Source organism: Aotus nancymaae, unplaced genomic scaffold (assembly GCF_030222135.1).
Source record: "Aotus nancymaae isolate 86718 unplaced genomic scaffold, 86718_ANA_hifiasm-v0.15.2.pri h1tg000040l, whole genome shotgun sequence".
In the NCBI taxonomy this organism is placed as follows: Eukaryota; Metazoa; Chordata; class Mammalia; order Primates; family Aotidae; genus Aotus; species Aotus nancymaae.
In genome coordinates, this window is record NW_026988454.1 from 90,660,656 (window position 1) to 90,675,315 (window position 14,660).

Genomic DNA, 14,660 nt, shown 5'->3' on the forward strand with positions numbered 1-14,660 from the left:
TTAGTAGTATAAAGTTGTTTTTGAATTGTTCTTAATACTGCTTCTTAAATATTTGTGTAAAATTATAAATATTTATTACATTTCTTGGGTTCACTAAACACAAGGGAGTGTATGAATTGAAAAGCTGTTACTTTTTTCCTGTTATACAAGCATATAAAGATGCTTAGTTCAAAGTATCTTAGATTTAATATTATTTTCACATTTTGACTTATTTTAGAACAAATGTAAAGGGTCAAAATATTACCACAGATATTTGAATATCCCATGAAATATGTCACATCCACTGAGGAATTAAACAAGTTCACTAAAGAATATCAAATTAATCATTTCCTCCTATAAATATTTTCTCTTTATTTGTGTTTAGAAGTTGCAATTTTAGGTACTATGAACAGAAAATACATAACAAAAACTTCCTAACAAGTGAAAAAAATAATTATAAATGCTGGAAAAATTGGCCTCATTAACATATTTACAGACTTTTACTTAATACATACTCCTTTGGAAATTAATTATATGACATTTATACAAGCATCGAAATTTCTAAATCACTGAGTAGTAAGCACTTCAGTTCTTTATATACCCAAACTTGAAAGTCATTTAGTTTCTGAAGGCAGAACTGACAAGTAACAGAAATGGTCAATCTGAGATACTATTGACATATTGTTCTGTTCCTTCGCCTAAAGGTGCTTCTGCTGAGTAAGTGTCTTTATGCTTATTTTTCTCTTTGCTCTGATCTTCCTGCAGCTTCAGAATTATGTTTCGGATTTCTTCTCTTTTTGTTCTCATTCTTGGTGGAGGAAACCAGTTTGCCAAATTCATAGGTAGTTCAAAATTGAGAATTGGATTCTGAAAATAAAATAATTAAATGCATATTAGAAAACTGTAATAAATAACCTTTTGTTTCAATCTCAGAAAGATTCCAAAATTAAAAATAAGAAAACCCAACAACTCGTTCAGTATGTATTTGTATATTATCTATCACATGCCAAACACTGTGCTAGGTACTGGAGATATAAGACACAGTTTCTGTCACAGATCTTGTAGTCTAGATCAGGGTTTGGCAAACTGTTGCCAGTGGACCAAATTCTGCCCACTGCCCGTTTTTGTAATAAAGTTTTATTGAAACACAGCCACACTAATTCATTTACATACAGTCTGCAGATGCTTTCACTGGGCAAAAGCAGAACTAAGAGGCAACAGAGACTGTATAAGTTGCAAAGCCCAACATATTTACTACTTTTATTAAAATGTTTGCCAGCTCTAGTTTAGAAAGACAGGTAATTCAACAATTAAAACAAGGAATATGACAAGTATTATGACAGAAGTATAGAAGACTGTGAAAATACTTATCTGGAGGTTTAATGCAATTCCAAGAGGAAGTGATGTTTAGGCTAAGACCTGAAGAATGAATAGATGTTAGATAGCCAAGGTATGACAGAAGCAATAAAAGAGTATTCCAGATAAGGAAATATGAATCAAGGCCTAGAGGCAAGAAAGAACATGAAACAATGGTGTTTGGGTGGCTGATGTATTAAATGCTAGAGTGAAAATGGTGGGAAAATGAGGCTAGAAGGTTAAATAGGGGATGAGATCACATAGGTGCTTCTCAGTCACGTGAAAGATTTTGGTCTGTAAATCAACAGCAACGGGAAGCCACTATATAAAATTTAAAGTAGGAAAGTAACAGGATTAGATTTGTTTTTGGAAAACTGTGAAAAACAAAAGGCAGGAGGCATAGGAATCTGTTAGAGATTGGTATAGCAGTTCAGAATAGTGACACTCGAGGATAAAATAATAAACCTATTTGACATTAAGTGACACAATTCACAGAACCTAGTTGTCATCCACTACATGGTAGATGAAGATGGAAGAAGTCAGTATCACTGTAAAGAATATCCAAGAGAGGTATGTGTGGTACTGTACCTCTGAAGTCAAAGCAAGAGAGTGAGGAAAAAATGGTCACGGTGTCAAGGAGTGTTGAGAGGTCAAAAGCAATTTTAACATAAGGGTAAGGATACTGGATTTTAGAGATCTGAGAAGTAGAATCTGTAGAATTATGGAGTGAATATAAACACTTCTGAAGAAATATATCTATGAAGAGGAGAAAAGAGGGTAAAAGCAGTAGTATGAATCATGGGAGAGATTTCTTAAGGTGGAAAGAGCCAGTAGAGAGGGCAGGTTGATTGTTCAGTGATAGAATGAACTCAACAAGCCTTGGATTTGATGAACTGTAAATATACTATTTTTTTAAATAATGAAATATACTATTTTTTAAATGCCATGAAAGTTCTTCCATTTAGAAGATTTTGCTCCATGGAATAATTTTTGAAACGATAATTTTAAAACTCTTTAAAATATTTGCTTACTGTTGTTTTTTACTAAGGTAAACTCAAATGAACTATTTTATTATTTATTATATCAGATCCAACAAATTGAAACCCACCTCAAAAAAGCTCTCCACATACTGCAATACGTATACACCACAGTCACTGAAGTTGTTTTGCTGTGGTACTTTTGGATTAGAGCCCTTCATAACATCTTTGGAAAAACTTCTTTTGCTTCCTTTTTTAACTTCCCATTCCACTTCTAAATACCTGCAATAATTCATATATGTTAAGAATACACACATATATATATAAATACATAGTTCTTCATCCCCATGAGAATACAAAATCAAGTGTGAACTTACTCTCTTAAAATTTTGACAACATTTGACCGAGAAGGGCCTCGGAGTGAGTCCATAAGTAGGATACAAGGTCTGCAGGGTAAAAATGACCAAAAGTTGAATACTTCATAATATTACAAAGGCATAAAAGGATTAAAAGTGGCCTATTATAAACAATCAAATTTAAAACCTTCAAAATCCCTTTTGTATGACTCAGTACTACGGAGGGAAAATAAATGAACTTTATAGACACATATAAACTTTATAATTTATTAATACTTAAATATCTGTGGATATATTAAATATTGAATTATAGAATATTAACCATATCTTAGCTATAAATATTTAATACTAAAATTCCATAGTTGGTTTCCGAAAGTACTTCAAAATTAGTAAAAAGTCAAAACAATTCTAAAAATTTGAACATCCTGATATTCTACATCAACAAAAGAAGGGCCATGAAACAGTAGAAAGAAAATAATCCTCCCACCCAGGCCCATTTTTTTTAGACAGGGTCTCACTCTGTCACCATGTGCAGTGGCATAAAAATGGCTCACTGCAGCCTCAATGTCCTGAGCACAGGTGATCCTCCCACCTCGGCCCCCTGAGGAGCTGGGACTACAGGCAGGTGTGACCACGCTCAGCTCATTTTTGTATTTTTTTGTAGAGATGGGGTTTTTCCATGCTGCCCAGGCTGGTAAAGAACTCCTGGGCTCAAGCTATCTGCCCGCCTCAGCCTCCCAAAGTGCTGGGATTATAGGCATGAGCTACCTTGCCGAGCCAAAAACCTCATTTTTAACTAAAACTTATTATAGATAACAAAACAGGTAATCATCACATAAAATAATTAGTTTAGAACGTGGTGGGTTTTTTTTTTCAAGATTCCACTTCAGAACACTCTGTATATAAATGTTGACGGCTGAAGATTCAACTTTTAATATTTTAATTCTGTGAAGTTATGTTGTAAACTCAAGTAAGGAAGTCTAATATAGAGCCCAAAGTCCTTAAATATTAAAAAAACTAGGTTCTTTTTTAGTGACCACACTTGGCTTTTTTTTTTTTTTTTTTTAAGACAGAGTTTTGATCTTGTTGCTCAGGCTGGCGTGCAATGGCAAGATCTCAGCTCACCACAACCTCTGCCTCCTGGGTTCAAGCGATTCTCCTGCCTCAGCTTCCCAAGTAGCTGGGATTACAAGCATGCGCCACCACGCCCAGCTAGTTTTGTATTTTTAGTAGAAACAGGGTTCTTCCATGTTGGTCAGGCTGGTCTCGAACTCCTGACCTGAGGTTATCTGCCTGCCTTGGACTCCCAAAGTGCTGGGATTCACTGTGCCCGGCCTTCTTTTTTTCTTTTACTTTTTGAAGAAATGGGGTCTCACTGTGTTGCCCAAGCTGGCCTTGAACTCCTGGCCTCAAGCGCTCCTCCTGCCTTGGTCTTCAAAAGTGCTAGAATTAGAAGTGTGACCCACTGTGTCTGGAAATTATCTAGGTTCTTCCTGCTAAAATTTTACAAAGTTTGGAGCATACTGTTTCTTTTTGTTTGTTTGAGTCAGAGTCTAGCTCTGTCTCCAGGCTGGAGTACAGTGGCTCAATCTCAGCTCACTGCAACCCCCGCCTCCCAGGTTCAAGCAATTCTCCCGCCTCAGCCTCCTGAGTAGCTGGGACTATAGGCGCGCGCCACCACACCCAGCTAGCTTTTCTGTTTTTAGTAGGTACGGGGTTTCACCATATTGGCCAGGATGGTCTCGATCTCTTGATCTCATGATCTGCCTGCCTCAGCCTCCCAAAGTGCTGGGATTACAGGCATGAGCCACCATGCCCGGCCAAGAGCAAATTCTTTAACTACCCTAGTCTCTATTTTCCTATGAAATGATGCTTCATTTTCAAAGTGTCTTAATAGAGTTTCTGTCAACAATTTTCTTTTAAAAAAAGTCAAAAGAGATTAAACCTAAGCAGTCTGGCATCTCTGGAGTGACCTCAGAAGAAACTTCTGAAAACCAAAACTGACTCACTCTTATTTGGAGTTTTCAGCTGGATGGAACATGTCTCTTACGTCTACTTTTGGTTACTCCACAACCTTCATAAAGTAGCTAGGAATCAGTGTAAACTCCAATCTCATGTTACTGTTTTGATATATAGTGATTTCTGCTCCCAACATTGCTAATAAAAATGAATAGTGGTTCACTATCCAAAGTTGTGGCCAGGCACGGTGGGTTGCACCTGTAATCCCAGCACTTTGGGAGGCTGAGGCAGGTGAATCAGTTGAGGCCAGGAGTTTGAGACCAGTCTGGCCAACATGGTAAAACCTGATCGCTACTAAAAATAGAAAACTTAGCCAGGCATAGTGGCGCACACCTGTAGTCCCAGCTACTTCAGAAGCTGAGGCATGAGAATCACTTGAACCAGGGAGGCAGAGGATGTGGTAAGCTGAGATCACACCACTGCACTCCAGTCTAAGCAAGAGAGCAAATTCTGTCTCAAAACAAAACAAAACACAACAAAAAAAAAAGATAAAAAGTTTACAAAGATAAACACAACAAAACACTTGTGTGTGCACATGTGCACACAGAAGCTGGGGAAACTGGCAAATGGAGGACTGAAATGATTATCCGTTCTTCCCATTTTAATCCCTGGATAGCATGCCTCAAGTTTCCTCACTGAACCTGACAGCATTTATGAGTTTTGCTTAAGTATTTGTTTAAATAAAAACTGTCCTGTTACGTTTTATTTTATGAGCATACTTAAATAAAAATTATGCAGTTTGCAAGATATAGTTAATGCTTACTGTTTACAGATAGTAGGCTTTAAATGCCACTGTCCTATCTCTGAATTGCAGTTGTCATCACCAAGGAATCCATCATCACTGCTATCATCCTATAAAAGACAGCCTACTGTTAATATTGAAAATATATAATCTAAATAGTAGCCTAACAAAATAGCACACTGAAGACAAAAATATTCATAATGAATGTCAAAATTTTTTCTCTATTTAGGTGATTAGACACTAGAGATGTGCTATGTTAGTTAATTCCAATTATCTAATGCCACAACACTGACATTTTAAGGGAAAGAAACTATCAACAGTTTATAACAAATTGTTACATTTACTCATTCTAGAATAAATCTTTAAAAGTGAATATATCATGACTGATTCTTCTCCCATCAAATATTACTGCTCTGAATTTAGTTTATTTTTACAAAAATTTAGTTTGCTGGCTAAGACAGCTGTTTCACAATAGGATATAAATAACCTATATTATTTTACATGGATAATGTTTTCATATTAGAAATATTTAAAGGGTTTTTGGAAACACTGTTTTCCTTAAGAAACTCATATATCCATCTCTCTTGTGAGAAGCTAACTTAAGGACATTGTGTCCTTATTCTGCAGATTCTCTTGAATATAAAATAAACAAGGCTTTTTTTGGTCACTGTTGTTCTTTGAGAAAGCTTCTGGCAACTTTACGAATGTAATAACCTAAAGTAGGAATAACAGTAATAATAAAGCACAGTTACATTAGCTTGTTCACATCACAGGTTAACTGCTATAACCAAAAGTGCCTAAGAACAAGTGCTCATTATAAATCATGAATGTAATTCCTATATATGTTGGATTGAAAAGCTATATTTAGCTGCCATATGTTGTAAACCAAAAGATATCATAAAATGCCTTTTGTTCACAGAAGATTAAACAAAAAGGAAAGATACAGTATAAAGCCATCTTCACTGCTGTACAACTCAGTATGTCCTAACAACTAATGAAAAGTCAGAGGATTAACAAAATGGTATGCTATAGGATTCTTATAAACTTTTCTCAATATAAAATCCTCTTTAACTGTAGCTAAAAAATAAAGTATATTCACAGATATATTTTATTCTTGATATTAATACTGTTTATTAGGGCAAATGAGAATCTAAGGAAAAGTCAGAATTCATCTATGTTAACTTTAATTAAATATTATCTGCTTCTGCCATGACATATAAATCAAATCAGACAGGAAAAAAAAATTACTGGCAAATGGAAAAACGATACTAATTTTTTTGGTACTTATATACCACATATTGAAGGTTTAAACATTTGCTTCTTGAATGTCAAGTCAGATTAAAGGTTAAGTATGGCTCATAAATGCTTTGAAAGAAGAAGGTGGGTAGTGGTGGTGGTAGCTGAGTTAGGTGGGATAATTGGCATTACGTTAAAGTATAGTCCACACCACCGTAGCAGCAGCAACATCGTGAACATTTATCCTGGCAACTTCTGACTTGAAAGCTGAATTTGTTTTTTAAGACATGATCCAAATTCAGAAGCCATGATAAATTACTAGTCGAAGAAATTGCTTTACAACACTTTATGAAGGAAAATTTTTTTCTTTCTTTCCTTTTTTTTTCAAAGAGATGGAGTCTCCTATGTTGCCCAGGCTGAACTCAAACTCCTAGGCTTAAGAGATCTTCCTGCCTTAGCCTCTTAAGTCACTAGGACTACAGGTGTGTGCCACTATGTTCAGCAAGAAAAACTTGTAATTAGATAAACATTAGAACTTTTTGCCAAGCATTAAGTTTTACCTGGTTATCCTGATCTTCTGAGAAGTCGATGAGTTCATCTTCAAGCATTTTACCACCTTCAGTTGATTCATCACCATAGTTTAGTCTGATTTTGCTTAAGCCATCTGTATCAATAAGAAACATCACATAATAAAAAAGGCCATGTCTATCACTTATAGTATATAAGGTTGAAATTAATGCTAGTAGTTAATTAACAATATAGTAGTCAAGGAAACAAAATCTGCCTTAGTGTATAATATTACAAGCATAAGTGAGTTACTTTAAAAACCTGAACTGACATGTCAATTACAGTTGTTTCTGCTACTCAGATGCTAAAATTCATTAAAATTTAAAAACTAGGTATCAGCTATGATTAAATATATATATACTTAAATACATACACATATGTATATATGTAAACAAATAAATACTTTTTATCTTTAAAAGTCAGGTATCTTTTTTTTTTGAGATGGAGTTTTGCTCTTGTCAATCAGTCTAGAGTGCAATGGTGTGATCTTGGCTGACTGCAACCTCTGCCTCCTGGCTTCAAGCAATTCTCCTGCCTCAGCCTCCTGAAGCTGGGACTACGAGTGCCCGCCCCCATGCCCAGCTAATTTTTGTACTTTTAGTAGAGACGGGGTTTTACCATGTTGGCCAGGCTCATCTCAAATTTCTGACCTCAGGTGATCGGTGATCTGCCCACCTCAGCCTCCTAAAGTGCTGGGATTACATGCGTGAGCCACCACGTCCAGCCATCAGATATCTTTAGTAATGAAAGCTATGACTGTCTGAACATCCAACAACAGAAACAGCAAATCATAGAACATAAAAGAAAATGCAACTGCATAATTTTATAATTAAAATTTCAAAAATGGAAAATTATATAATTCAGGACAAAAATGAACATTACGAGTAATAGGTTTGTTTTTAGACAAATATAAATCAATTATTTTGTTGAAAGAAGCTAATCACAACATATTTCAAAGAATTACTGTAAGATTTACTACCATTTCAAAATGTTATTTTATTTTACTTACTTTTTTTTTTTTAATTTTTATTTTTTGAGACAGAGTCTTGCTCTGTCACCCAGGGTGGAGTGCAGTAGCACAATCTCGGCTCACTGAAACCTCTGCCTCCCAGGTTCAAGGGATTCTCCTGCCTCAGCCTACTGAATAGCTGGGATTATAGGTGCACACCACCATACCTGGCATTTTTGTATTTTTAGTAGATGGAGTTTTGCCATGTTGACCAGGCTCGTCTTGAACTCCTGGTCTCAAGTGATCCACCTGCCTTTGCCTCCCCTCCCAAAGTGTTGGAATTACAGGCATGAGCCACTGTGCCTGGCCTCGTATTTTCTGACTTTTAAGAGACAGGATTTCTTTCACTCTTTTGCCATGCCCGGAGTCCAGTGATGCAATCATAACTCACTGTAACCTTAAACTTCTAGGCTTAAGCCATCCTCCTGCTTTGGCCTCCCAGAATGCTGGGATTACAGGTACACACCACTATGCCCAACTAATTTTTATTTATTTATTTTTCTTTCAAAAATTTAAAAAGCATGACTTTTAGGTATTATAGACAGGATAAAATTTACTTTGGTGTAAGTTACTAAAAAGGTGTTAAGAAAGTAATATAAACAAGATGGGATGAAAAGGAAGCCAAATGTATTTCTGAAAAGATATATAATCCAACTTGGCTAACATGGTGAAAACTTGTCTCTACTAAAAACACAAAAGCTAGCCAGGCATGGTGGCATCCACCAGTAATCTCAGCTAATCAGGAGGCTGAGACAGGAGAATTGCTTGAACCTGGGAAACGGAGGTTGCAGAGAGCCAAGATCGTGCCACTGCACTCCAGCCTGAATGACAAAGCGAGACTCTGTCTCAAAAAACAAACAAAAAATGAAAAACGAAGAAAAAGCTATATAGATCTAACTGTTGTGTTCAGAAGCATACTATTTAAAATAACCAATAAAGCACTATGGGGCTGGGCACAGTGGCCTAGCACCTGTAATCCTAGCACTTTGGGAGGCTCAGGCAGGAGAATCACTTGAGTCCAGAAGGATCACTGTCTCTACAAAAAAATAAAGAATTAGTCAGGTGTAGTGGTATGCACGGGTGGTCCCAGTTACTCAGGAAGCTGAAGTGGGAGGATCACTTGACCGTGGGAGGTTGAGGCTGCAGTGAACTGTGATTGTATTGCTGCACTCTTAACTTTCATGAAAGTGAGACTGTCTCAAAAAAGAACAAATATCTGCCACAACCAAAAAGAAAGCACTATGGGCTGAGCGCAGTGGCTCACATCTGTAATCCCAACACTCTGGGAGGCTGAGATGAGATGATTGCTTGAACACATAAGTTTGAGACCAGTCTGAGCAACACAGGGAGACCCTGTCTCTACAGAAATTAAATTTTGCCAGGCAGGTGGCACATGCCTAGAGTCCTAGCTACTCAGGAGGTTGAGTTGGGAGGACTGCTTGAGTCCAGGGGTAGAGGCTTCAGTGATCTATGATTGTGCCACTACATTCCAGTCTGGACAACAGAGTGAGACCCTGTCTCAAAAAAGAAAAAGAAAAAAGAAAGAAAAAAAAGAATGATCTCTTCAATTTATTTTTTCCAAAAATCTTATTTTTAAGTCTATTTAAAGCTAAAACACCTGTATTTCAATAAAATTTGTCCAAAATCATCACACAATTCAGAATTAATCCATTACAATCAGGTTATTTCTAGCAGCAAATCATTATTATCTATGTAAACTGTGGTCATATGAGTATCTGCCTTACACAAACTAAACTACAAATGCCTTTCAAAACAAAGAGAAAAATAACTTAAATGATGCAGTCAATTCCCTCCATAAACAAATGACCTGGCGTAAACTGAGAGATGATGACTTGATCAGTGGTTTTCTAAATCAGTGTCAGTTCCTGAGAACTTCTCATATAATGAGACCATGTGAGGATGCTGAGTGTGATTCTAGAGTTTAAGCATACACATTTTTCATGAACCATGGTAAACCAACTATTTCATATTGTGTCAAGTGAAAAAACAGCAAGTGAAAGTAGTGATTCCACACATCATGATTTCCCTAGTTGAGTGTAAAACCCTAATTTCCACTTATTTACTACAGTATGCTATCTGACATAAGTATCAACACTTGTTGACTATAAGTGAAATCACTACATGTAATTTTTTGTGAAACATCTGTTCAGAGGAAGAAATAGCTGATATGGTATACACGTACTAAAAACAAAACAAAATGTACAGACTATAATTTAAAAATGAGTAAATGGGATAAACAAGTACTAAGAAGGCAAACTATATTAAAAAAATTATTTTTGGCTTTGATCTCCACTAGGATTTTTGAGGCTGCTTACTCAAATTTAACTAGCTGTTACTTGAGCAGAAAATTAATTTGTAGGAAAGGGCACTAGAAAGCTCTGGAGTTTATGTATATGAAGCCCTAGGCTGCTTTTGTCCCATTGCTTCAAGTCAAGCACTTAATTCATTTATTTGAATTCACATTGAAGTATGTAAGACCACTGGTCAAAAGAAGACTCAAAAAATATAGCCATACTGAAATTTAATTTACATACCATATACACTCATTTAAAGTATACAATCTAATGGTTTTTAGTATATGCACAGCCATCATCATAACCAATTTTTAAACCTTTTCATTATCTCAAAAAGAAACCCCATACCATTTGGTTGTCACTCTCTTCCTACATTCCCATCCACTTCACCTGCCCACTCCAAAAGCCCCAAGCAGCCACTAATCTATTCTAGATTTTCCTGCTTAGGAGATTTCTTAAAAGAGCTAAACAGGCTGGGCAAGGTGGCATGTACCTGTATCCCAGCTACTAGGGAGGCTGACCCAAGAGAAGAGAACTGCTTGAATCCAGGAGGCAGAGGTTTGCAGTGAGCCAAGACTGCGCCACTACACTCTAGACTGGGTGATTCTGTCTCAGAAAAAAAAAAAAAAAAGGCTCAACCTCAACCATAGCTTTCTGACTCACTAAAATAATACAATCTGGTATAAGTACCAAGAGTATGTTCAGGATTTGCAATTTTTGATAGGTTCTTTCTGAATCACATAATTTATTCTATATCCTATACCAATATTTTTCATCCAAAAAATTTTATTAGTTCTATGACCAAGGTGTTAGAAAAAAAAGAAGAAAAATGTATTACATCTATTCACAGTTTTTAAGAAGTTTGCAAGGCACATATTATAGCATGTTATAGGGTTTTTTTTTTTTTTGAGACATTTGCTTTTGTCGCCCAGGCTGGAGTGCAATGGCACAATCTCAGCTCACTGCAACCTCCGCCTCCTGGGTTCAAGCGATTCTCCTGCTTCAGCCACCCGAGTAGCTGGGATTATGGGATTACAGGTACACGCCACCATGCCCAGCTAATTTTTGCATTTTTACTAGAGACAGGGTTTCACCATGTTGGCCAGGCTGGTCTCGAACTGCTGACCTTGTGATCCACCCTCATCGGCCTCCCAAAGTGCTGAGATTACAGGCATGAGCCATCGCAACCGGCCTGTTATGGGTTTTTATAGAGAGGACTATTTTACTTGTAGGTTGGGGAGGAAATTACACAATTGACTTGATATCAAATTTAAGAATTTAAATAGAAACTAGATTTCTTCAATAGGTGCCACAATTATAGAACTGACTCAAGGACAAAAATCAATGTATTAGGGCTGAAGAGCGATTTAAACAAGCAAAGATTGGACCAGTGCCTCTTTCCACTGAAAACAGTGAAGGAGAGTGAGGAATGAAGAACCAAGCTTTCATTGGAATGTACACAACTATTTTGAAGAGAAAGCTTTCATTTCTGCCTCGGTCCATTTGATCTCAATTTACTAACATGTAAACTCAGGTCTAATTTGTCTCATACATCTAAGACTGCACAACTACTGTTTTTTTTGTTTTTTTTTTTTTAATTCTGACACAGAGTCTTGCTCTGTTGCTCAGGCTGGAATGCAGTGGCGTGATCTCAGCTCGGTGCAACCTCTGTCTCCTGGGTTCAAGCAATTCTCCCACCTCAGCCTCCTGAGTAGCTGGGATTATAGGCATGCATTAACACATCTGGCTAATTTTTGTATTTTTAGTAAAGATGGGGTTTCACCATGTTGGCCAAGCTGGTCTCGAACTCCTGACCTAGTGATCCACCCAACTCAGCCTCCTAAAGTGCTGGGATTACAAGTGTGAGCCACCATGCCCAGCCTGCACAACTACTGTTAAGGCTGAATACTGTAAATTTCCTATGAAATAAAAATAAATTGAAGTTCCAATAAATGGAAAATGTAAACCTCATACTACAATTTCAAAATTCCGCTCTGGGGGTGACAGAAGAGACAAACTACAAAAAGGGCATAAGCAGATTTTTTTGGAGTGATGAAACAGTTCTCAATTTTTTGTTTTTTCTTTTGAGATGGGGTTTCACTCTGAAACCCAGGCTGGAGTGCAGTGGCGTGATCTCCACTCACTGCAACCTCAGCCCCCTGAGCTCAAGCGATCCTCCCTCTTCAGCCTCCCAAGTAGCTGGGACCACAGATCTGAAGCACTATGTCTAAGTTTTTGTACTTTTGATAGAGACAGGGTTTCACCATGTTGCCCAGACTGGTTTCAAATTTCTAAGCTCAAGTGATCTGCCCATCTCGGCCCCTCAAATTGTTGGGATTATAGACAGGAGTCACTGTGCCATGGCCATATTCTCAATTTTGACTGTGGTAGTGATTACATGACCCTATGTATACATTTATCAAAGCTCATTAAGCTACACTCCTAAAATGAGTGAATGTTATTATAACTCAGTATAAATTAAAAGTTATGTTACTAAAATATTGTAAGTAAATTCTTTAAACATTTTCTTTTTATTTATTTATTTTTTACAGATAGGGTATCGCTATGTTGCCCAGACTGGTCTCAAACTCCTGGCTTCAAGAGATCCTCCTGCCTTGGCCTCCCAAAGTCTTGGGATTATAAGCGTGAGCCACCACATCCAGCCATTAATCCGATTATTTTTTTTTTAAATCAGGATCTTAATCCTGTTTATTTATTTATTTTTTTTTGAGATGGAGTCTCACTCTCTTACCCAGGCTGGGGTGCAGTGGCACAATCTCAGCTTACTACAACCTCCGCTTCCCAGGTTCAAGTGATTCTCCTGCCTCAGCCTCCCGAGTAGCTGGACTACAGGCACATGCCACCACACCAGCTAATTCTTTCTATTTTTAGTAAAGATGAGGTTTCACCATGTTAGCCAGGATGGTCTCGATCTCCTGACCTCATGATCCACTTGCCTTGGCCTCCCAAAGTGCTGGGATTATAGGTGTGAGCCACCATGCCTGGCCTTAATCCTGTTTATTAAAATATCCAAATTATTCTGAATTTCTTCATTCTTTCAAAACATTTAGATACGTACCTGTATGATGCGTGGAACTTAAACCTTCATTCTGTGGGCCATTCTCACTTTTAGTCCTATCAGTAACTTTCTGGGATGCAGATTCTCTTTTATTCAATTCTTCATTTTCACTCGCAGTATGATTTATTTTTTTCACACTATATTTCACACTGCATATGTTTCTCTTATAACGAGGGTCACTTTCTTCCTGCCCAGGATTGGAATCAATTACAGCTATGCAATGTTTTTTGTTTAGCATCTTCTTAATTACAGGCTTGGCAGAAGAGTTTTGTGAACAACTGTCCATTTCACTGGCTGAAGAAGAAATACAACTGTCCTCTACAGTTGAACATTTCTGTATGACAGCATTTTCATGGTAATGAGGATTAGGTTCATACTTTGGTTTTTCCAAACCAGGGAAACAAACAACAGCCAAAAACCAGTGTGCACTGTAAAAAACAAATGAAATGACTAAATATGTTATTAGAAAAGTTTATTATATTTGGCAATACACATCAATTAAAATGTTTTTTCTAAAGTTCTTGCCAATGAATTCATTAAGAATGCCTAATTTTAGCTGGGCGTGATGGCTCACGCCTGTAATCCCAGCTCTTTGGGAGGCGAAGGTGGGTGGATCACCTGAAGTCAGGAGTTCGAGACCAGCCTGGCCAAAATAGTGAAACCCTGTCTCTACTAAAAATATGAAAATTAGCCAGGCACAGTGGGATGCACCTGTAATCCCAGCCGCTCTAGAGGCTAAGGCAGGAGAATCACTTGAACTCAGGAGGTGGAGGTTGTGGTGAGCCAAATCACACCACTGTACTCCGCGAGACTCTGTCTCAAAAAAAGAAAAAAAAAAAGCCTATTTTTTTCAATTCTCAAATTAACACAATTGTTTTATGTGATCACTGATTCATTAACAGAATACAGTGTTTATTCAAAAATAACACAGTTCATGTTAAAATTATGTAGCCTGTATTTACTTTTGCAAACAATCCCTGAACCTTTTCTTGTTTTTGGAATAAAAAAGGCATTGCTTTATCTGG

At 37.1% G+C, this 14,660-nt stretch overlaps 1 protein-coding gene across 5 annotated transcripts in view; it reads right to left on the reverse strand.

Annotated features, from left to right (window-relative positions):
- Positions 1-314: 314 nt before the first annotated feature.
- SENP6 (SUMO specific peptidase 6) overlaps positions 315-14,660 on the reverse strand; it is a 109,660-nt gene continuing 95,314 nt past the window's right edge. For all 5 annotated transcript variants that reach the window (XM_012471809.3, XM_012471805.3, XM_012471808.3 and 2 more), the window contains 6 exons: positions 13,636-14,063; positions 7,226-7,329; positions 5,451-5,539; positions 2,690-2,758; positions 2,444-2,594; positions 315-846 (listed from right to left, as the gene is read on the reverse strand). In XM_012471809.3, the coding sequence (XP_012327232.2) occupies positions 637-846; positions 2,444-2,594; positions 2,690-2,758; positions 5,451-5,539; positions 7,226-7,329; positions 13,636-14,063 (1,051 nt within the window). In that variant the 3' untranslated portion in view covers positions 315-636. The remainder of the gene's footprint in view (positions 847-2,443; positions 2,595-2,689; positions 2,759-5,450; positions 5,540-7,225; positions 7,330-13,635; positions 14,064-14,660) is intronic.